Source organism: Anarhichas minor, unplaced genomic scaffold, assembly GCF_050575085.1.
Source record: "Anarhichas minor isolate MPS153535 unplaced genomic scaffold, ASM5057508v1 ptg000136l, whole genome shotgun sequence".
Taxonomy (NCBI): Eukaryota; Metazoa; Chordata; class Actinopteri; order Perciformes; family Anarhichadidae; genus Anarhichas; species Anarhichas minor.
Genome location: NW_027466582.1, coordinates 5,113,140 through 5,136,905, shown reverse-complemented (window position 1 = coordinate 5,136,905; position 23,766 = coordinate 5,113,140). Strand labels below are relative to the sequence as shown.

The window sequence follows — 23,766 nt, the reverse complement described above, 5'->3', positions numbered from 1 at the left end:
CTATGTCTCCGCTGTCTGGGCTCGTTATCTGTCATTGTCTCCTTATCTGCATCTCTGTCCTTCAATTACTGCCATATGGGGAGATCCAGCTGTGTACAACGTCCATACAGTCCCTCCTTTAATTAAAAATGGCCTCAAGGCTCCCAAGTTACGAAAAACGAAACGAAGGGAAAAGACTTTGAGTGTACCCTGATGGTGATTTGATTAATTTCGTGGATTCCCTGATGATTAATTGATTATCAGCTCCGATGATAATCTCTCACCCCCCCCCCTCAATTAAAGACGTCTTAGGAAAATGAGTAAGAATTAAGTTTCGAGCCCCTCACACAGCACATTCAACTTCATATTTAATTCATGGACAACCCTGAACTTACCTTGAGAAATGCATGAGTGGAGCGAAGTGGGGAAAAAAAAGCTGACTGGACATTTTTACTCATTAATCATTGTTGGGAGTTGGTGGTGAGTGGTTTCATCTGAGGGGGGGGGGTCTCATTTGGGATGGAAATTATGCAGACTTTTTGGGTGGCGGAGTTAAAAAAACACTGTAAACTGAATTCGGTATTAGCATTTCCGCTTTGGGGACTTTCAACGTGTTGCTGCATTTGTGTGTGTGTTGACGAGTGGAGCGCAGCCCACGCATAAGGGTTTAAAATAGCTTTCTTCTCTTTCTCTTTCTTCCTAAGAACTGGCGCTGTCATATTTAGGAAAGTTTGGGGCTCCAAAATGTAGCTGGCATTATAATAAAGCAGGATCTTTTTGGATTTGAGCTCTTTTTACATAGCAGCACCAGTGACGGCCGTTGACGCAGTGTAGAATTACAGTCTATTGAAATGATAATGTGTGGTGTATATACCGTATGCATTTGTTAGTTTGCATCTCTGTCTGAGTTTTTTGCAGTGCTTGTATTACTTTTTACTCGTGTTGGAGGCGTAGCTCTTTGGATGGCAATGTCGGTCGATGCCGTAGCATTTTTTTACCCACATTCATGGTCTCCAGAGGATCAGAGCAACTGACTTTGGCGATCCCCTGACTTTTCTTCTCACTCCACCGTAAGGTGGACATTTCTGTTTTTAAGATATCCTGATGTAACCTTTTTTCTCCATAAGGCATTTTTTGCTTATGATATTTGCAAGTGCAGTGAGAGACAGGAAACATAGCGAGAGAAAGAGACAGAGGGGTATGACAGGCAACAAAGGTCCGTGGCCAAAATCCAACTGTGGACATTTCGGTTATGTGGTATGCATCTCAACCAGTGGCTCACCGTTTTTAGTGATCCTTTACCCTGTTATTGCTTATTAAAGATGTTGTGTTTGAACAAGATTCGCACCAACTTTAATCCTGTTTTCATTGAGATTTCAAAGAACATCTCTTGGCTTTTGTCCAGGCGGAGCCAGTGTGTGGGCCATCACTCCAGAGGAGAGGGGGAAACACGACAAACAGTTTGACACCCTCGCCCCCGTCCTCGGCTATGTCTCTGGTAGGCTGTTGTCACAACAAACAGAAGTGGTTTTTAAGCTCTATCAAATGCCCGTCTCTCTTAATTCTAGTGATTTTTGTCTGTTTCCAGGAGAACAAGCCAGGAAATTCTTCCTCCAGTCTGGCCTGCCTGCTGCTGTCCTGGCTGAGATCTGGTAAGCACCATTGAATCACAATGTTAAGACAGAGCAAGTAGGTCAGCAGGTCCAACCTTTGTTTTTGGCCAGAGTTAGTTTGGTCTTCTCGGACTGCTTTTTATTTCCTGTCGAGCACTCACTTCCTTCACAGCCTGCCCCACCTAGTAAAGTGAATGTGTAAGAGGGGGGAGAAAGTGTGTGTGTGTGTGTGTGTGTGTGTGTGTGTGTGTGTGTGTGTGTGTGTGTGTGTGTGTGTGTGTGTGTGTGTGTGTGTGTGTGTGTGTGTGTGTGTGTGTGTGTGTGTGTGTGTGTGTGTGTGTGTGTGTGTGTGCTGTGAACAGAACCTTGTGTAACCCTCGCCCTTTATACTGTCTAAGAAAGACTAGGAATGCACACTTTGCTATAAACGGATCATATTGTAAATCAGCTCTCTCTTTCTCCTTCTCCTGTAGGAACCTAGCTGACATGGACAGCGATGGGAAGATGGACAGACAGGAGTTTTCCATCGCTATGAAGCTCATTAAACTCACACTTCAGGGGCGGAACTTACCGTCTGTCCTGCCAATCACCATAAAGCAACCTCCCGTCTCCAGTTCAGCGTCAACCATCCCTTCATCAGCACGTTTTGGTAAAGATTTGTCGGAGGATTTTTACAGCCACAATCCAGTTTCAAAACCACGACATCTCAACTCTTTGTCTCACGACTGTGTCTGAGTAGAAGTGTTGTTTCACAAAGAATAATAACTCATGCATTTTAGTTGTATTTCAAAATGGGATGCTTATGTATTTGAAAAAGAAATAGCTCCTCTCACAAAGTGATCTTCACGCAGTTGAGCTTTGGTAAAAATGGAAGTTTCCCATTTTTAAATTCAACTATAAGTTAGTCTCTCTTCTGAAACGGTCTTCTGGATCAGTTCATGTTTACATGTGTGTGTTTCCTCCTTGCAGGAATGGGTTCTATGCCAAACCTGTCAATCGGTCTGTCATCCATGTCAACTATGTCAGCCATGCCCATCCTAACACCCTTCCCAGCTAACCACTCCATGCACTCCATGCAAACCCTTCTGCCAACGCCAATGACTCTGCCCGTCATCCACTGCCTGGGAAGCTGTGGACTCCCCAACGGCAATGTCAACCTCCTCACCCCACCCCTTGTTCCCAACAATTCAGGTTGGTTCTGCAGTGGAACCATTCCGATTTGCTCCAGGGACAAATACAGCTAGATATTGATTAGTGGATTAGCACCAATTCTTTCCAATTTAACCTGGGATTATAAAAAGTGAATGTGCGCGGAAGATTTTGGATTATGTTCCAGAGTAACCGAGATATTTCACTGGCACATGTCCCAAAATGAGATTAAATGCAAAAAAGGAGAACATAAACAAAAACGAGCCTGCCAGAACAGCATAGATAAGAGGTTTATGCTATTGATAACTTCTACACATGCAAATAAACCCATTACCATAGCATTACAGCTGGTCCAGGTAAAGTGAGAGGAACACATGTGTTTATGTCTGTTCTCATCTTTTTCCGTGCTGGAAATTGTAGGTGTAAATCTACTGAAAACGTTTAGGGGTCCTTGGATGTTGTTGCAGCAGCTCATTGTAGATTCAAACTACAATTCTAATCATAACATGACTTATTACGAAATGGAGATTATGCATTAATACATTAAAATGGGTTACATCCCAGTCTAGTTCTTATGAAGAGATTGGTTGTCACTTAACGTTTAAACCAAGTAACCACCAGGTTCATCTGCTTCATGGCTAACTGAACCAACTGCCAAAGCTAACGTTAGCGAGCTAACATATGCAGTCTTGGAAAAGGAGGAGTGAGCGTAGGGCTATTCAGTTGGTTGCAATCTGCAACCACACCGATAAAGCCACCAAATCCTACACACTGTGCCTTTTTAAGTTTGGTGCAGCCTGATTGAGTCGATCACTAGTTTGAAAATAGTCGTTACTAAGAGCTTAGAGGTTAGGAAGGAATAATGAATAGCTTGGTGCAGCCCAATCCTGGTGTGTAATGTTCAGTGTAGCAGGGTCAGTTATTTATTCAGGTCTTGTGCATTTATGGTGCGGTGTTAATGTAACACATGTAAGATGAAAGGGCTGCAGCTTATCCACCCCCTGAGGGTTTCTATCTGACTTGAATGGAATATGGAAGTATCTGAACATAGGCTACTGTATGTGCATGTGTCTTGCAGTGTGCAGTAACAGCTGTTTTTACCACCAAGGAGATAAGTCACCACAGTAAAACATTGATATCAGGTGTGGATGCACCTATCGGATGCACACACATACTCATTGAGTCTGTTTTATCTTGTATCTGTATCTTCCTCTCTCACCTCCTCCGTCTGTCCTTTGGCGGCTCTTTTTATTCTCACCCTGTTCGAGATTCCTTTCCGGCTGTGAAATGTGCAACCTAATTAGCGTGACATTTCTCTCCTATTTGGTGCTCCCTCGATCTTCATCCTTCCTCTCTGAAATGGTGAAAAAGCTTTCCAGACTAAACCCTCTGTGGCGCAGAGTTGCAGCGATCGGTTTGTTTTTAACCAGATGTCAATAACCTTGCTGCTGGAGCTCTGTGTGCTGCGACTGTAAAGTATGAGGAGATAAGATTAGAGGTACACACGTTCAAGGGCAGCTGCACTCTTTACATAGTATGTCAGAGATTGATTGCATATATAAAAAAAAATGCACATGCACACTTGTGTTCACATGCATGCACTAAAGCATTCAGCAGATTGTTTTCTCATATGTTTGTTAAAAAATGATATTTGACTATTAACCAGCTGCCTCCAACCCTATTTGCAGCGCTCCCTCTCTCTGGCTTTTCCTCTCCCATGGCGTTCTCTCCATCCACCGGCATGTCGAAGGCCAACTCTCTTCTGGACCTTGGATCCAGCAGGTGAGAGTGTAAATAGATTGTCACTGTCAGCTCCCCCAAAATAGAGAATTTTGCTCATTTTGAATGTCCTCTGTCAGCACATCAGCACAAGTTCCTCCTGAAACATAAATTTAGAATCAAGCACTCAATTTCCAAGTTCATGGGGAGATGTGACGATTTCTAAAATGCAACATTTATTATGCAGAGATTTTGAGGGAATGGCTGCTGTTAACACCGGTCTGTGTCGCACACTACCAGCCCATTCGCCCTGTGCTTACGAAGAAGCAGAGCTTTTGCAGGGAAGGGACGAGGATCAGAATGCAGGCAGAGATGAAACCCTTAGATAACAGAGAGAGCAGGAAGGGCATTTTGAAATCAGATTGCAACATTAGGAAGTGGGCTTGTTTAGACTCGCAGACATTAGAGGCAAAGGGCATTCTTACGGGAGGAGGTCACTGTTACTGTGAAGTTTCCATCAAAGCCGAGCTGGCTTGTGATCCCCTGGCGTTTCCTCTAGACTTTATGACAGAACCTTGCATACTTGCAAAAATGATGAAATTTTCATCAGTCCCAAGAGCTAATGCTAAAAATATAACACGCTAATGTTAGCATTTCAAATTACTGCTGTATCTATGCATAGAGCTGCTAGCGTGGCTGTAGACTCTTAGTCTTGCTAAAGTTTAGGAAGAATTGTGTTTGTGTGTAAGATGAGGTCTGTAAAACATGTTAGAGAGTGGACTGAGCGAGATATATACGCTGTTGTTTAGGTTCTAATAACTTGGGTTGTCCCATTAAATGGTAATAATGTCATATATACATTATCAGCCGTGAATGTTGCCATATCTCAAAGGGAAGTGGAAATAGGAGACAGCGACTGGAGGGGTTCGCAGTCCTACATCCATGGCACTCAAACTGCCACTGTCATTTGTGTTTTTGCACGAAGCACTTTAGCTCTGCCTGGATTAGTTACAGCAGTGGGATGTAATGAGGAGTAAACAAAGAAGAAATCAGAGTCCGGGAGGTGCAGTTTCAGTGACGGCCAGATTCCCTTAAGAAAGACAATAGCATATCTAATATCCTGGATCCTTCACATGGTGTTATGTGTGGTTTTGGGGAAATGAGTAGGAGTAGTGTCTGATTTCATTTTGAATGTATTGTTTTTAAATGGCCCAGTGTTTGTCCTGGCCTCAGGTGTAGGTGGTGGCAAGTATAAAAAAAGTAGTGTTGGGGAGTCAAATACCAGTACAGGTTGATCCAGCTGCCATCCACATCACTTTAACATTTCAACTTTCAGCCTTATTTTTGTCCCAGAAGGGCAAATGTTTTTTACAGCAACGCATATAACAATACATGAACAGTACAGTACAGTAAGGGAAAGGAGAGGCGTCCTGAATGCAAGTGGGCTAGAAGTCAAACAACAGCAGTCACTGCTATGCGACTCGCATTTCCACAGTGTGCAAAAGCATCTTGTCCTGTTTTTTTTTCTTCCCAGAACCATAACAAGTTTTAGTATAAGTGACTTTTACCCTCCTGGTGGCACTAAGTCATTCACGCACGCGCACACACACACACATTCACATACACACACTGAAAAATATCCCCAAGGCAGAGGGAGGATCCCGCACTGCATCGCCCATTGTCTCCCTGAACCCTCTTCTATTACATTCTTTTCAAATGAACATCATCGACCCAGCCTATGCTATTGCTATTCCTGCAGAGGCGTTGTTTACTATAAAAACAGAAGGGCTGATTAGCGTAGCCCGAGTGTACAGCGCTGTCTCGTTGCAGAGAGTCATTGTCTACGTGGTCGGTTGCTTCCTCTACAGCTAATTAAGAGCTGAGAGATAACACCAGGGAGTCTCGGAGCAATTAGTGAGTTTAAGTCGAGGCTTGAATACAAAGGAGAAAGGGAACGCTGACCATGTAATATTATTTTGTAATTTCCCTTTAGGTGATATCTTGGTGTAACCTCATGCCTTTTTTTGTTTGTTTTTCTCTTCGTCCATAGTTCAAACTCTTCCTCCACCACGTCGCTGGCCAGTAACTCTCCGAAGACGGGTGCAAGCGATTGGGCCGTCCCGCAGGGCGCGAGGCTCAAGTACCGTCAGCAGTTCAACACGCTAGACAAGCTCATGAGTGGCTACTTGTCTGGTAGGTCCCGCACGGACACACGCATACCTACACACTCCAGCCAAAACAAACAGGAGGTTCTCAGGACCGCTTGGCTGCTCATGAGCGGACTTTTGGTTAAAGTTTGACAGAGCGTAGGCCTACTCTGCGTCAGCTTCACTTTACACACACATGCACTCACGGAACTCTTGTGATTGCTCTTAACCCCGCTTGACGGGACGTAGGCAAACATGTCCACATCAGGTGACGTGATAATTCACTGTGTTATTATTTCTGATGTTATCTTTACTTTGCAGGACCTCAGGTTAGAAATGCGCTGATTGCATCCAACCTGACCCAGACTCAGCTCGCCGCCATCTGGTGAGTATAAGGTGTGTGTGTGTGTGTAGCCAGGTAGCCACATCTCTGGCTGTGTGCCTTATTAACTTCATACTGGTATCTATTGATCACTAGACAGGCAGAACATGTAGATGCATAATACCATTAAATCAAATTTCTTCCCTTTATGTGAAGCTTAATTCCATGATTTACGGCACAAAACCTTTCCATGAATAGGATTTAATGCCACTTGGTTTATCATTTACCAAAAAAACAACTAAAAATGATCTAAAATCATACCTCTTAATAACTACAGATATACATACTATAAACAGCGATCCAGCTAGCAATAAAATATGTTTTTTTTGTATTTTAGCTCATTTTGTGGTTTATTGAAGCAAAAAAGGCTCTTACGAATCAAACATTCACTACTGGCCCAGCACCAAAAGGCTAGTAAAGGACTTATGAGCCAGGTGTGTCAGTAACATTGCTGCTAATGCATCTAAATGTTGCTCTTTGTCTGCTGGATGAGTAAATAGGCAACTGTTTGCCAAGTCGTACACAATCACAACTTGACAGCTTGTCTCGCTGCCTCTAAAGAAGACCGTTATGCTGCTTTAAAATCATGATATTCTCACCAAAGAAAGTTTTTTATCTTTACCGCTTTACGACGTGAGTTACTATGTTGTGCGTACACAGGTCCTTGGCAGACGTGGACAAGGACGGTCAGCTGCAAGCTGATGAGTTCATTCTGGCCATGCACCTTGTGGACATGGCTAAAACTGGCCGACCGCTACCCCTCACACTGCCTCAAGACATGGTGCCTCCTTCTCTCAGGTAACACACACACAGATTGACATCAATGGATTATTTTATACATTCATTATTACATTTTCATTATTATCGTTTTTAAAATATATTTCAGAGGAGGAATCAAGCCCAGTGAGCTTGTTAATGGAACGGGGCCCTACATAACTCCCTGTTTAATAGACACACCAGAGATAGAACCTGCACTAAAGACCAAGAGCAGTGGTATGGCATGTCCTGCACACAGTTTGTTGTGTTATAATTTGAGTCTTTAGTCTTCCTCTGTGTCATACCTCTCTGTCTGTCTTTTCCTCTCCTTAGTGTCCTTTGAGGACAAGCTGAAGGAGAACTTTGCGCGAGGCAGCGCCGAGCTGGAGAAACGCCGGCTGGCTCTGGAGGAAGAGCGGCGAAAGGAGAGGGAGAGGAGAGAGAGGGAGGAGAGGGAGGCTCATGAAAGGAGGGAGAGGGAGGCAAGGGAGCAGGAAAACCGGAGGAGGCTTGAGGAGGAGAGGCGGAGAGAAATGGAGAGACAGAGGGAGGAGGAGAGGCTGAGAGAGCTGGAGAGGAAGGAGGTGAGCTGGAGAAAATGACCTCACCTGTGAGATGCCGAACATCTGAACCGCCATGCCTCTGTGATGACCATGTTCCTTCGTGCTTTCAGGCGGCGAAGCAGGAGATGGAGCGCCACCAGAGGGCGGAGTGGGAGCATGGGAAGAGAGAGGAGCTGGGCAGAAGGAAAGAGGGGGAGCAGGAGGAGATCTCTCGACTCAGGGCCAAAAAGAAGAGTCTAGAGTTGGAGCTGCAGGATGTGGTGAGACATTCAGAAATGAGCACTCATTGGAAAGCACTGGGAGCACACTGATACCTCTTGCCTGGTCTCGCAGGGTAACAAGCACAAGCTGATCTCAGACCGTCTCCGTGACGCTCAGAGCAAGAGGCGGATTCTGAAGGCCGAGGTGGATCTCGTCAATCAGAAGAGGGACTCGCGCATCGTAGAGGTCAACGCGTTGCAGCTTCAGTTTGAGGTTAAAGAAATGCGTTTGCTTTAACTTCCTCCCTGTCAAACATTTATTCAATCATTCCCATGAATGTTTGTTCTTTTCTTCATTTTCTGCTCGTATGTATGCCTCTGTGTTTGCCTTAGGACTGGCAGAGGAAGCTCTCCCAGCTGGTCCCAGAACAACACAGGCTGACAGAAAAGCTGCGAATCATCAACCTCAACAAAATCTCCCGTGGGTGACAAACGCCTGTCGCACGACGCACAGGACACCTCGTCGGTCACTGAATTCTCGACACTTGCCTCTGACCTTTTGACATTTCGCCTTGCAGCGGTGACTCTGACCTCGCTGGCCGGGACTGTGACGGAGAAAGGAGGGAACTGCCGGAGGCTGAAGGACCAGCTCGACACTCTGGAGAGGGAGACCACCGACAAACTGGCCCAGATGGAGCAGTACAACAAGGACCTGAAGGTCAGTGATCGGCACAGACTTGTTCAGGATGTGGAGGCTGGTAATGACCTTTTTAGCCCATCTCAACAGAGTTTAGAATATTTATGTTCGATTCAATTCATATTAGCCCAGGAAGAGCCAGATCAGGCCACTACAGAGTAGTTCAGACCACTCATAGATTATTTTAGGTAACACAGCTTCGCTTTGAATAAGTTTAGGATCACCTACAAAGCCAGACGAGCCGTATTCCCCTGTTTCCAGTCCTTAGACAGCTAGCTAAGCTAATCAACTGGCTCATTCCAAAATGAATGCGCAGACACGAAAGTGGTAATTTTCTCATTTGACTCTCTGCAAGAAAGCAAATAAGTTTCCCAATAAAACTATATAATGGATTACACCAATATTAGGAAGCAGAACATTCTTTTTATTGTTTTTCCTTCAGCAATGGTTTATTGGAATAGAATAAAAAAGTGAGAACGCAGCTGTGAAATCTTGTTCAGCGGGTCTTTGAGTTTCACCCCTCAGGAAGGGAAAGAAAACCTTGTTACCGAACGTTATTGCACACATACATACAGACTCGGACGTGCACGCTCGCTGGTAGACAGCCTGAAAATCCAATACCTGTGATGAATGATGTCATATCTTCTTACAACATATCGCCAATCTAATACTAATAGTTGCAGCATCAATAGTTGCTCTCTCTCTCTTTTTTGGTCTCTTCTATTGTTTTCTTTTCTTAACTGCTTTTTTAAAGCTTTTAACACCTTTCCTTCTCTCCTCTGTTTTTCCCCCTCTGCTTCCCTCCAACTGGAAATGTTTCTTCTCGTCTATGTTTTTTCCATTTATTGTGTTTCTTTCTGATGCTTCTTTTCTTTCTGCTTTCCTTTTCTTCTTTTATCCGTCTCATAACTCACCTTTGTATTCCTCCTTTTATCTTGAATATCTACCCCTCCTCTATTCTCCTCCCACTTTCCTTCCCTCCATCATCACACTGTGTGTTTCATAGCTCGGGGATATGGATGACTGTGTCCTGCGGGGCCTTCTGTCTCTGCTGGCCTGCCTCAGCCAGCTCTTCCTTCTCATCAAGGTTATCTCTCTCTCTCTCTCTCTCTCTCTCTCTCTCTCTCTCTCTCTCTCTCTCTCTCTCTCTCTCTCTCTCTCACCCCTCCTCCTTTTTACTTGTTGTTTTTTTTCATCTCACCTCTTGCCTCAATCTTCCTCTCCTTTTCATCCCGTGGTGATTCGATCTGTTCGCTCATCCCTGGGACTCATTATTAAATGGCGCTCTGCTTTGGTACCATGTCTTCCCTTTTTTGTTGCGGGTTTTGTTCTAGCCTGTGTTGTTTGTATAAACAGGATGCACCCTGAGGGTAAAACACACACACGGAATGCTTAACCTGCACAATGTATGTGTTAGAAAAGGGAAAGAAAATGAACTTGGCTTGTACATATACACACACATCTGCATGTGTCTGTGAATGGCTGCTGGTGTGTGGACTTATTTTAGATCAGTTTTGCATGTTTGGACATGATTGTATTTGTACTATTGCACCAACAATGTCTATTTTTTCAAACCACCACATACTGTATGTAGGGATGACTTTTGCAACACATCCAAATCTTTCTATGCATTGAATGCAAATGTAATGTACAGCCTGTGCGTCCACTACTTTGGCTTGTTTGTGGTTGGAGCAGAATGTAAGCTTGCACCGACTTGTGTTGTGTTTTGTGTCCAATCACAACACTGTTTACTGTCTTTTATTTCTCTCTAACGCATTGTACATTCTGTACGGCTGCATCAGGAGCTGAGGGAGAAGCAGGTGAGGCAGCAGGCTGTCCTGGACGACCTGCACAGAGTCAAAGAGGAGAAACTGAGGGAGCTGCAGAGGCGCAGGGAGGAGGAGATGGAGAGGAAGAGGAGGGAGGAAGAAGAGGCAGCCAGGTGAGTGTGACTGCAAAATGACTCACACTGTACTTTGCTTGAATCGGCTTTTGTTTTTCAAGATATTTTAGGTGACCTTCATTCCCAGATGAAACGCATTTTCTATGTCTGGCTTTAAAAATGTACTTTCCACAGACAGGCAAAGTTAGAGCAAGAGAGAAGAGAGAAGGAGAAGGAGGAAGAGGAGGCGCGACAAAGGAGGCTTCTGGAGGAGCAGAGGGCCAGACAAAGGGAGGAGGAGGAGAGGGAGGCACAGGCTTGCCTCCAAGCCGCCCAGGAGAAAGCGCAGGAAGAGGAGAGAAGACGGAGAGAGGAGGAGAAGGAGAAGGAGAAGAGGAAGAGGGAGGAGGAGCAGGAAAGGAAACGGAAAGAGGAGGAGGAGGAGGAGCAGAGGAGGAGTAGCAGCAAAGAAGAGCATGAAAGAGGAGAACAACAGCAGGTGTTGGTGGCTCAGCGACCGTCCAAGCTGACCACGTATCGAGCTCTGTACTCGTTTGTTGCCCGAAACGCAGACGAGCTGAGTATAGACGCAGACGGCCTTATAGAGGTACGAGACACACTCTCACTGTGTTTGAATCACATATTCACACATTTACCATTAGGGCTGGGAATCACCAGAAGCCCCTCGATACAATATTATCATGTCACAAAACAAACTTATTGCGATTTCAAACAATTTCCGATATGCTGAGCATTGCAATAACATATAGTTTTGTAGTATTATTTATTAGTTTGTAAAACAATATTTGATGGATAAACACAGTTAAGTGGACAAAAAAAAAATGTTTTTTTTGGTGTGATGGATGTCTTTATGTACGATTGCTCTGTAATAGTTATTGTTCCTGACTGCAGCTGGGAAACAGCACGTTTATCATCATCACCGTGTTATGCCTGATTGCCGGTGATTAAGCAGCGTTTTTCATGATGCAGGTGGATGAGCAGACCGTCGGTGAGCCTGGCTGGTTTTGCGGGAGTTACCAGGGAAACAGGGGCTGGTTCCCCCAGAGTTACGCGGAGAAATGTCCGACCCCCTCTACTACCGAGACAACGGCCCCTTCTTCGCCTGGAAAATCGTCCTGTCCGCCGCCACCGCCACTTAACACAAGGTAACGGGAAGACACGGGATGGGACGACCTTTTATAACAGTCGTGCTTTGGGCATTGCATGTTCTGCTACCCTTCTCTTGGGTTGCTTTTATTCTCGTGTTGGCTCCTTCCCTAATGGTTTGTCCCTCCTGTTTAACCCAGAATCCCAGACAAGAAGGTAGCATGTGACAGCACTGTTCCTGCCCGATCGGACGCTTCACAGGTAAAGCTCCACTTGTGTTTACTTTTAACTCCAGGCACACAGTGAATTGGGTCTAACTTAGTTTCCTTAAAAGAAAGCTCCCTCCTAATGAACAGATACACTTTTTGGTGACCTACTCTAGATGCAAATTGAAACTCTGTTTTGTTGCTGTGTCAGTTCAGAGATTAGCATTCTACCTCTGGATAGAGTAGCCACGTTTATACAGGAGCAACGTTAGAATAAAAGTTCTCGTAATGTATTTTCAAAAGCACTTGTCATGAGCTGTTGGAATATTTAAGGCCTCCCTGTGCTGCCATTTTATCAGATTGAACCTGCTATAATTACTATTTTTTATTTTAATAATGGATCAAATAAATGCTAATGTGAAAGAAGTCACTTGTAATGGAAAAACACCCAAATAATTATACAACTCAGCTATATGGAGCTTTTTAGTTTCTTTCAGCTCATTGTTTTGGTTTTCCGTCCCGCAACTTTACTGGTTTCGCTCAGTCACACCGCTCTCATCAACATCATTTCCAGCTGTTATATATTCACAGACAAAGTATATTGGCAGCTAAAAAGCCAGATATTACCCTCAGGAGTTGGTGGCAACCAAAACAGAGCTAAAAGGAGAGTGAATATTGGACTTGTTTTCATCAGGTGACCAAAGACATGACTCTAAATGAATGCTAGTGTTTCTCTATATCTGTTTGCATGTGTAAATAAGCAACTGTTTGATAAACATGTTGCCATATCAACTTTGTACGGTGATTTTATGTCACGGTTGTGATTACAGCTTGTTGCTCTGTCGGTTTAGTGATGTCTGCCTCTATAGTATATCTGAGCTATAAACAGGCTTTGGCAGGCAAGTATCTAGGCCTGGCTTGGAACACGCACTGCTGCTGTCACCAACACACACACACACACACACACACACACACACACACGTATACATCTTCAGCAGCATGGCTGTATATTTATAGCTATTCCCTATGAGAGTTCCTCTCTCTGTTTGCCTTTCTGTGGGTCACACAGACATTTACAGATTTCCATCTCCCAATAAATAACATCAGTGTTAGTAGCAGAGACGCTCGCAAGTCATTTTTGGCAAGTCCAAGTCAAGTCTTTGTGGGTCAAGTCTCAAGTCTCTTGTGTTTTGTAATGAAGGTTCTATCATCTACTGCATGCCATCCGGTCTGCTTAGAACAGGGCATAGCTTTATCTAAAGAATTAGCATACAGTTTCAGCAATGCAATTGCTGTGTGTGGAACTCAACTACGACTTGAGTCCAAGTTAGTAGATCTCATGGTCAGAAATTGTCAAGTGATCTGAGATATTTTAAGTTGCTTTACATCAGGATGACTCGCCCAGAGGTCGATTTTATGTTTTCCTTGATTTCATAGAAGAATTGTTTAATTCTAATGTGAAACCGCTGGTTCCCTTCTCATCCCACTCCTCAGTCCTCCGTCCCTCTGTTGGCTCGAGCCGTCTCCTCGTGGTCAGCCACCTCGGAAACGAACCTCAACCTGGCCTCCGGCACGGGCGACGTCATCACTGCAATGCTGAGCTTCTCCCAGGGTGACATCATCGGCGTGCTGCAGCAGAGGGAAGACTGGTGGTTGGGACAGCTCAACGGGACTCAGGGATGGTTCCCCAAAAGCTACGTCACTTTGGAGACGGGAGGCAACACGGAGTACGAGGACACACAAGAGTACACGCACCTCTGTGATGCCAACTTTAAGCTGATCGTAACACTATATTGACTTTGTGTTGTTCCCATTCCAGTGTGGATGCATTTGACACATCTGACTCTGTTCAGCTAGAAGGTAAGAATAGTTTATATGTCTCTACGTTTAATCATGACAACAAGCCAACTGTCGGATATGTTGCTCTGACATACGCTCTTGTGTTCTATCCAAACCAGAGTATGTTGCTTTGTACACGTATGAGAGCCCAGAGACGGGGGACCTGACGTTTGTTGAGGGAGATCTTGTCATGGTGACGGAGAGAGAAGGAGAATGGTGGCGAGGATGCATCGGGGATCGGACCGGGGTTTTCCCCTCCAACTATGTCCGACCTGTTGAACCAGAGGTGACACAGATTTGTGTTTGTAATTTTATTAATTGTATAAAGTGTATTATATATTAAGGGATATTGCAAAGATTAGTCATCTGTAAACCTTATATATATATATATGTTCTTTAATTTTGAATGCAATTCACTTATTTGTTACTTTACTCCTTAATGTACTGCAACTTTATTAATTTAGGTGTCAAAACCTGGAGCTCCAATCAAAAAGCCTGGTGAGACTCACAAATACTGCACACACACACACACACACACACACACACACACACACACACACACACACACACACACACACAAAGACTGTCACAGTCTGCTGATTAACTCTATTATGCTATTGACATTCACTTGATCTAAATCCACCCTGGGCTATCTCTGTTTTGTCAACAGAGATAGCCCAGGCAGTCACCACCACCGCCGTCGGCCCGATGATGCATCAGCTGCATCTTTCTCCAGGGCAACTGATTGTAGTCCTGGCCAAAAACTCCACTGGCTGGTGGCTCGGGGAACTGCAGGTCAGTGTGTGTATATACTATATTTATGTATATATACATCTATAAGAATACAAGAATAATATTAAAACTTTAAAATGTCATTAACAACGTTTTACAAGAATTAATTTGGCTCTTAATGCTGATGTGCAGTTCAAGGAATGCTAAGAAAATATAAATTAATAATATATAATAATATGAAAAATATCAAATGCTTGATTCATAGATTCAAAAGAAACATGTGTTGCAACACGGTGCACAGACAGGTTTAATGTATCATGTGAAAAATGACTCAATGTCAGTAGATTTACCGCTGCTGGTGCTGTCGATGTTTTTGTATCTGCTGACTTGTCGGATCAATGAAGAGCTGGTGAGGTAAGAGGAGTAATAACAGGGTTGTCTATAGGTCGTGCATCTGCAGCAGCGAGAGGTCGATCCTAACTGCCTACTTAGTGCTGATGCAGCCGCTGTAGCTGTTAAAACTCTCAGTGAACAGTTTGACACAGTAATGAGTCAAGTTTGCAGCTGGGGGACAGTTCAGACAGGACAGTCACAATTTGAATAAACATTGTTGGAGGATTACCACAGCTTTGTCAAATTGTTCATTACCCTAAGTAAAGAATAAACTGATTTAGATTTGTATTAAGTTCGGTCAAGTAGGATTAGTCATTTCACAGACTTTAGGTTGAGCTTTGGCTTGATTTATGACTGCAGCGAATATAAATTCACAGTAAAGACCTGTCGCGATTCAGTATAGGTTGTTTTTTTACCTGCTGAGACTCAAATCCGACAAAACTAATTCATCAATTTTAGATTTCAGAATTGAACCAGCAGGTGACTGATTTACTCTCACTGGCTCTTTGCCCTCCAGGCTCGAGGCAAGAAGCGGCAGAGAGGCTGGTTTCATTCCTCTCACGTCAAGCTCCTCGGCCCCTCCAGCAGCAAGTCCTCCCCCTCCCCCCTGCCAGGTGCTGACACACTTTGAACACAGTGATAAATCATTCTGTCTTACATGGTCAAGCGGGCACACATTTCTTGGCCACGATTACTTTGACAACGCTGCCAATATGAGTTTCTGTGTTTCTGATTTTGACATTAAACACAAAAATATGCTTTAATGCATGAAACAAGTATGGTACCAAAATGCTATTAAATTACAGTGACTGATTAATCTGGAATGAGTGTATACAATTCAGAGTTGCGTAATGTAGTTTCTGTCATTTTGTGAATTATGGTAAAACTATATTGTTGTGAATTTCACAAATATCCAATTACTGCTCTATTATGTCCAGTAAAACCCCCAAAAAATCTTGGTTTTATCAATAGATTGATGACATTTAACAAGATTTAGAGTCTACAGCCATGCTAGCAGTTCCGTGAGCTAAATGCTAATGTACAATCCATCCAATAGTTGTCAAGACCTTTCACTTAAAATCCCAAATGTCAACCTCGTGGTGGTGCTAGATGAAAAGTCAAGGGATCACCAAAGTCAGTAGGATTCATCCTCTGGGGACCCAGAATGTATGTAGAAAAGGTCATAGCTTTCTATCAAACAGTTGTTGAGATAATTCAGTCTGATCCAAAGTGGTGGAGCAACATTGCCATTGCTGGATCCACTCCGCGAGCAAAAATCCAGTAAATTGAACCATCTAATTTATGAACATGCTTAAACTCACGTCCTTACAAAACCCCATTTGTGCCTCTGAACCCTCAGTGTGCCAAGTTATTGCAATGTACGACTACACCGCTGCCAATCGGGATGAGCTGAGCTTCTCCAAGGGTCAGCTGATCAGCATCCTGGACAAGACCAACCCTGACTGGTGGAAAGGAGACGCCAATGGGGTCACAGGCCTGCTGCCAACCAATTATGTAAAGATGACAACAGAATCAGACCCCAGTCAGCAATGTGAGTAAACCTCAAGTTTTCTTTCTGCCTTTACGGCTTTATTCACAGAGGGACAATATTTCTCTGTCTACTTGAGAGAAAATCAATAATGCACACATGTAGTTTGAATTATTGTGGGAGTGCGGTTGGGGGGGAAAATAAGACAAATGGAAAATGATAAAACATTTATCAGCTGGAGAAAGAAACTTCTCTCTTGTTGCTGACAATATGATTGGTTGGCTTGGTTCACTGCAAGCACAGTAGATTCCTTCTCCATGTCAGAGCATGGAGAGACCGACGGTAAGATTAAAAGAGACACACGGATAATTGTTGAACATGAACCCACTGCACTAAAGAGGCTCAATCTCCACATACTTTGGGTGTGAATTTAAAATCATTCAAAGGTATAGTTTGACGTTTTGGGAACAACGTTTATGCATCTTCTTGCCGAGAATGTCTGTCTGTTATATAAATTAAAACTAGGGCTAGCAGGCGGTTAGCTTAGCATAAAGACAGGAAGCAGGGAGAAAACCTCTATCCAAAAGTTAAAACTAACATTTACCTGTAACGCTCACTAAATAGAACGCTAGATGTCCACGTTTTCACTCTTTATGTTAAGCTAAGCTTCTGCTATAGCTTCATACTTAGCGTACAGGTATGAGAGTGGGAATCTAACTCTCGGCAAGAAAGTGAATGAGCATTTTGCCCAAAATGTCTTTCCAACAAATCACTGGGTCACAGAAGAGAAGGGAACAACCACTGATCTGTTTCGTAATCGGTCACATTTTGGAAGCTTAATTTGGACTGGGAGATTGATAAGGTAGGTAAAGATAATGTACAATGCACTTTTTCCACTTTGCATACTGTTGTGTGTACAGTACACTGATGACTGCTCTGTTGGGTGTAATTTACTTATTCACATAGCTGGCCTGATTTCTTTCTTTTCTTTTTAAGTGCCCATTCTTAAGCAAGAGGTGTGTGTTTGAATTAGTATTCATAGCCTGCGTGTTCTCCCCACAGCAGTCGATCTCTGTTAACAAGAGCGAACGCTCTGGACGTTTAATTAGGATGAACTTGTTAAAGCCGCAGACACAAAACACAATGAAATTTTAATTCTAATGAACTCATACACACCCGAGCACACACGAGGCCTGCGCTTCATCAGAGAGAGAGAGAGAGAGAAAAAGGAAGAAATTACCATCATGCTCCAGCTGATACAAATTAGTAACAACATTTACATTTCCAGGATACATTATTAATGCATTTGCATGTAAGAGTCCAGCATTAATATAAAAACTATATTAATGTCTCTCCGTCTCTCCTTCATCTCACTCACCTCCCCCTCCCGCCCCTCCACTTCATCTCTTTTTTTTCTGTTTCCTCTGTAGGACAGTAATGCTGGCTTTCCTCTCTACTCCTTCTCTTCTTTTTCCTCCTCCTCCTCCTCCTCCTCCCCCTTCTGTCTGAGCCAATCTGAATTGCCCTATCGCAACAGGAAGCCCAGCCGTCTGCAAGAACAGCCCGTCTCTGCGCTTTCCGCCTCACTCGTTTAGGACTGTGTTGTTCTATGCTTCTCTATGTTTTTGGTCTCTTTATAAATTTTATTTTGCTTCCTTTACCTTCTCCTCTGTCATTTTCTATAAGGCATTTATTTCTCCCCCTTGTCCCCCTCGCTCTCTCCTCTTCTGTGTTCCCCTTGTTGTTTCTTTAACTAACTAATTAACCGGGGGGGAGGCAGAGGCAGCTAGATGTGTTTTAGAGGCTTTTTGTCCCTCTGATACAAAAGCATGAAATGTGCCGTTTTGCTAAATATGAATGGGAATATATAATATCACAAAAGTTTAGTTACATAGTATAATGAAAATAATCTGTAAATATAATCAGACTGAAGTCATTTAGTTTTCTAAAGGCTATGAATTAGTACGACTTCTTCAACAGGGTCACTCATTCTTGCACTAACGACACTAAACCTTGCTAAAAATGGACCAACGTGAAGACTCACTGTTGCTTAATTCACCAATAACCTTTATTGCTGCTTGCTGCCGCGTTGCTCGTACTAAAAAAAACAATTAATTGTGATTTTATTATTCTCTTCTGATGCACTCCATTTATTAATGCTTCCAAGCGATTAAGGTCGACACTCATCCTGTACTGAACTGTGATATCACCAGCAAAAAAAACCTAAAACAAACTCACAAATATTAGCGTGCCAACTGGTACGAGTAGATTCAGAGATAATGACGCCACACTGCTGACATTCACGTCCAACTTCTGCCAAGTTTGAACCTCAAAGACTACTAACGGAGTCTTCCACTGCTCTTTCCTTTGAGCATTTGCTCCTTTACTCATTCACACCTATGCAATCATTAGGGGTGAGCACCCCACCATGAAAGGTGCTTCACTTTCCTTTAATTCAGTGTCCTCGGTAGCAGCGACCTTAGCGTTAGCATTGCCTGCTATGATCCCTGAGTTCATGTACTGCGACTACAACGTGCCTCACTCTTCTGTCTGTGCATTAAATGTAAATAAAATATAGAGCCGATAATAAATGCAGATTTTAACATGCTCCGTGTGTCGTGTTTCTGACGAGAGTGCTTGCTGTAATTTCCTCACTGTATTGATGATTGACAGAAAAGTATTTGTGTGTGATGCACATGCTTGTGTGTCGCGTGCATGCGTGCATGCATGCATGTTTGCACGTGCGTGCGCCGTAGGGTGCGCTGACCTGATGACGTTGGACACAATGACCCCTCAGGAGAGGAAGAGGCAGGGTTACATCCACGAGCTCATCCAGACCGAGGAGACCTACGTGGAAGACCTGGAGCTGGTTCTAGAGGTACGAACGTACACACACACACACACACACACACAAACATACAGGACCTGGTGTTTTTCTATAGTGTTTAATTTTTCTGTCTATTTGCATTAGGTCTTCTACAAGCCCATGTCCGAGTCAGGCCGGCTAACAGAAGCTGAGATGGGAGTGATCTTTGTTAACTGGAGGGAGTTGATTATGTGCAACACCAAATTACTCAAGTAGATACCACTAACCACCTTTTATGAAGCATGCTGGGAAATGTTATGTGCATGAGCTTCTTCATTGGAGGTTGTTGTCTAACTATGTTTTAAAGGAAGCAACTGCAAATGATTGAATGATTAAAAGTGATTTAATTGAAAATCCACCGTAAAACAGATTTTGATCTACTAATGAAGATGTAAGAAGGATCATGTTCTACATCATCATCATCCATTGTTTTCCAGAGCGCTGCGTGTCCGTAAAAAGACCGAAGGAGAGAACATGCCGGTTCAGCTGATAGGCGACCTGTTGGCGTCGGAGCTCGCGCACATGCAGCCCTACATCGGCTTCTGCTCCTGCCAGCTCAACGCCGCCGCCCTGCTGCAGAGCAGAACCCACAACCAGCCTGACTTCAAAGACTTCCTCAAGGTACGGGTTGCCGATAATGGATAGTGACAAGAGAGAAACAAAGTGACAAAAACAGACAATAAGATACCTTTTTCTCTCTCACTGTGTGCCTGTCCTTGAGCAGAAGATAGCTACTAACTACCGCTGTAAAGGAATGCCACTGTCCAGCTTCCTGCTCAAGCCCATGCAGAGGATCACGCGCTACCCCCTGCTCATAAAGAACGTATGTGGAAAATATACTCACTGTATGTCTAATTACAACGCTCCCCCCCCACCCACTACTTTTTTTTCTCCCCTGATATTCATTGTGTGATTCCACTTCTCCCTCCTTTCCTCTTCCCGGTTGGTCAGATCCTGGAGCACACCCCAGACGGTCACGCGGACCGCAGCCCCCTGAGAGAAGCTCTGGAGCGGGCCGAGGAGCTGTGCTCTCAGGTCAACGAGGGGGTCCGGGAGAAGGAGAACTCAGACAGGCTGGAGTGGATACAGAGCCACGTGCAGTGTGACGGACCGATAGAGGTAAACACTTTCAGACATTTTTTTAAGGAGTCTATAAATGTCAATATTTTATTCGCTGCAGTAAAGTACAGTTGTAAACATCCTCTACAGTGCGTTTTATGTTGGATGCCACTGTGATGGATTCTGCTCGATTGCTTTGCAATAACTCAGTTTCACGTCTCTTTCACATCAGAATTTATCCTGTTACCAAAACAAATAGATAGATAGCATTAGTAGCATTTTTCCACTAAAGCACTGACTGTACTTGATAGTTTTCGTCCTTTCCTACCTCTCTCCTCAGTCATGCCCGTCTTTACTGTCTTTCAGCACTTGCTCTTCAATTCGCTGACTAATTGCCTCGGGCCTCGCAAGCTGCTCCACAGCGGTCGGCTCTACAAAACCAAAAGCAGCAGGGAGCTGTGGGCTTTCCTCTTCAATGATTTCCTCCTCCTCACGCACAGCGCCAAGTCCTTCTCCTCCTCAGGACCAGACAAGCTATTCAGCCTCAAGACCAGCATACAGCTGAAGATGTACAAAACAGTAAGCGAGAGGCTCGGCGCTGACCGTAGACAGGAATATAAATACCTTTTTGTGGTGTTAAAATAGTACACGCGCTGCTTTGATTATTTATGACATACAGCAGGTGAAGTCTTCTTATCGTTTTCCTTCTCTGGTCTTCTGTCCATAAGTGATTCATCACTTAATTTTCTTCCCCAGCCACTGTTCCTCAATGAGGTGTTGGTAAAAATGCCAGCGGACCCGTCCAGCGATGAGCCAATCTTCCACGTCTCGCACATCGATCGAGTCTACACACTCAAAACTGAGACCTTGAACGAGAGGTACGCATGCACATGTTAACATTCACAAACTTAATAACCAATCAACTGATCGTATTGTCTCTAAAGGATACATGTATGTACTGTGTCGGTAGGACAACGTGGGTCCAGAAAATCAAAGCAGCATCTGAACAATTCATAGAGACGGAGAAGAAAAAGAGAGAGAAGGCTTACCAAGGTAAACACAGTGAACCTAATGACCATGTGAGTGTGTGCTGGAAAGTCTGACAATGTACATACACATATTGAATTACACTGAATTAATAACCACATACGTATTCTCAGCACACTGTACAGTAATTATTGTGGTTGAATATATTACAAGACCCTCCCTTGCATTATTGATATTATCTTTGGACCCTTTATTTTGTGAAACTAAAGTTAAGGAAGGAACCAACTGTACTGTGTATTGTGATGGGAAAAAGTACTTTTTTAGATTTGCTTTAATCAATCTAGCAGGCAATGGCTAAAATATAACTTTGTTAAAAGACCCACACCTGCTCTCCCTACCCTCCCTTCAGAAAATTATAATAATTATCCTCCCAGAATAATTTTGTAATCGCCCCGAATTGTATAAGCACCTGTTTTGTTCACACATTAGTCACAGCAGCAGCCATTTCAGCTGCAAAATATGTGATGGGAGTGTTTTGGGCCGACATCTCATGTCTGTGTGTTTTGTTTTAGCACGTTCCCTGAAGACCAGCGGTATCGGCCGACTGCTGGTAACCGTCACTGAAGCCCAGGAGCTCAAAGCCTGTAAGCCCAACGGTAAGGCCTTGTGAAGGAATGCAGAGCCCACCGCTCCTCCCTGTTGCCTCTTGTTAATTTAACGACCCATATAACTTCCCTCCAGGTAAGAGCAATCCGTACTGTGAGCTGACAATGGGGGCCCAGTGCTACACGTCCCGACCGATCGGCGACACTCTGAACCCAAAGTGGAACTTCAACTGCCAGTTCTTTGTCAAAGACCTCTACCAGGACATCCTGTGTATCACTGTCTTTGAGAAAGACCAGTTCTCACCAGACGGTCAGTGGATCAGAGACACACAAACAGAATGGATTGTTAGGCTTTTTGTCCAATTTGAACCTGCCTGTGCAGAATGAAGGAAACGCACATAATCACTGGTTGCAAAGCAGACTCCGATGTTTGCTTTTTTAGCTTTTTAAGCGACAGACATTACCCTTTCCATCTTTGGTTTTGGTATGCAATCCTTTTTTTCTGTGTTCTGTCTTTTTGTTCTTTGCTCATCACATATAGTATATCCTACCTGCAAAAGATCTGTTGACATACTGACATTGGTATTATCCTCAAAAGCTGTATCAATCAGCCTCGACTAATATTTGAAATCCCTTGAAGACGTGCATTTCTTTGTCATTTTATCAGTTTTACTAAATGACAGTTTTCTGCCTCTTCAGATTTCCTGGGTCGTACTGAAGTTCCCGTGGCCACTATAAAGAAAGAGATGGAGAGCAAAGGTGCAGCGAACCGTCGCCTACTACTGCACGAAGTCCCTACTGGAGAAGTCTGGGTCAAACTAGACCTACAGCTTTACGAGCCAATCAAATGAGGACAACACGCAGCCAAATCATTCCCTCAGGGCACTCGCACCACTTATTTTTATAGTAATGAAGAGAAGACATTTTGCATAAACAGCCGCACACATTTATAAGTGCCTATCTGTAGCAGTGCAATCAGTGAAGAACTCCTGATTTTACTGACACTGCCTTATTCTGCCTTCAGCCAAAAAAGGGTGTTCTTGTTACCAACAAACCAGCTAAAATGTAAAAATATTTTTTACAAATTTGTAAACAATACTATTTTACTCTTCATGGAGGAATACCGCCTGTCCAACATGTTTTCTTTGTTTATATGAAGACGTACGTCCTGTAATACATTCGCCTGCACACTGCCACACGTCCTTGTTATGCCGTCATTTAAAATGCTGCACACTACTGTACAATGTAACGTCCAATGTTAACCCTAGGTTTGCCATTTACGTCCTGAAAATGGCATGAATAAAATGTGCATACAGAAAAACATTTTCTTTATTGCGGCTGAATGTTTCGCTACTTTGTCAACACATTCCTGGTTTCCTGTATTCCTACACGATTA

General features: G+C 43.7%; 1 protein-coding gene across 1 annotated transcript; it reads left to right on the top strand.

Annotated features, from left to right (window-relative positions):
* The first annotated feature begins 1,179 nt into the window (after nt 1-1,179).
* On the top strand, nt 1,180-23,669 carry itsn2a (intersectin 2a). Its single transcript, XM_076084017.1, has 39 exons — nt 1,180-1,195; nt 1,385-1,477; nt 1,568-1,631; nt 2,066-2,241; nt 2,562-2,783; nt 4,430-4,523; nt 6,511-6,653; nt 6,929-6,992; nt 7,650-7,787; nt 7,876-7,982; nt 8,079-8,329; nt 8,419-8,568; nt 8,642-8,782; nt 8,902-8,989; nt 9,087-9,226; nt 10,212-10,292; nt 11,008-11,147; nt 11,283-11,694; nt 12,078-12,253; nt 12,395-12,455; nt 13,895-14,127; nt 14,220-14,260; nt 14,359-14,525; nt 14,704-14,737; nt 14,910-15,034; nt 15,882-15,978; nt 16,725-16,920; nt 17,152-17,195; nt 19,610-19,731; nt 19,825-19,931; nt 20,157-20,340; nt 20,444-20,542; nt 20,671-20,838; nt 21,145-21,357; nt 21,535-21,656; nt 21,749-21,831; nt 22,338-22,421; nt 22,507-22,680; nt 23,070-23,669. Exons 1-39 carry the CDS (start codon nt 1,180-1,182, stop codon nt 23,219-23,221), a joined length of 5,202 nt encoding a protein of 1,733 aa, XP_075940132.1. The 3' UTR covers nt 23,222-23,669.
* The last annotated feature ends 97 nt before the right edge of the window (nt 23,670-23,766 follow it).

Coding starts and splice junctions, on each gene's coding strand:
- itsn2a (XM_076084017.1), top strand. Junction 19,932..20,156: donor TGCAACACCAAATTACTCAA/GTAGATACCACT, acceptor ATTGTTTTCCAG/AGCGCTGCGTGTCCGTAAAA. Junction 22,422..22,506: donor CAAAGCCTGTAAGCCCAACG/GTAAGGCCTTGT, acceptor ACTTCCCTCCAG/GTAAGAGCAATCCGTACTGT.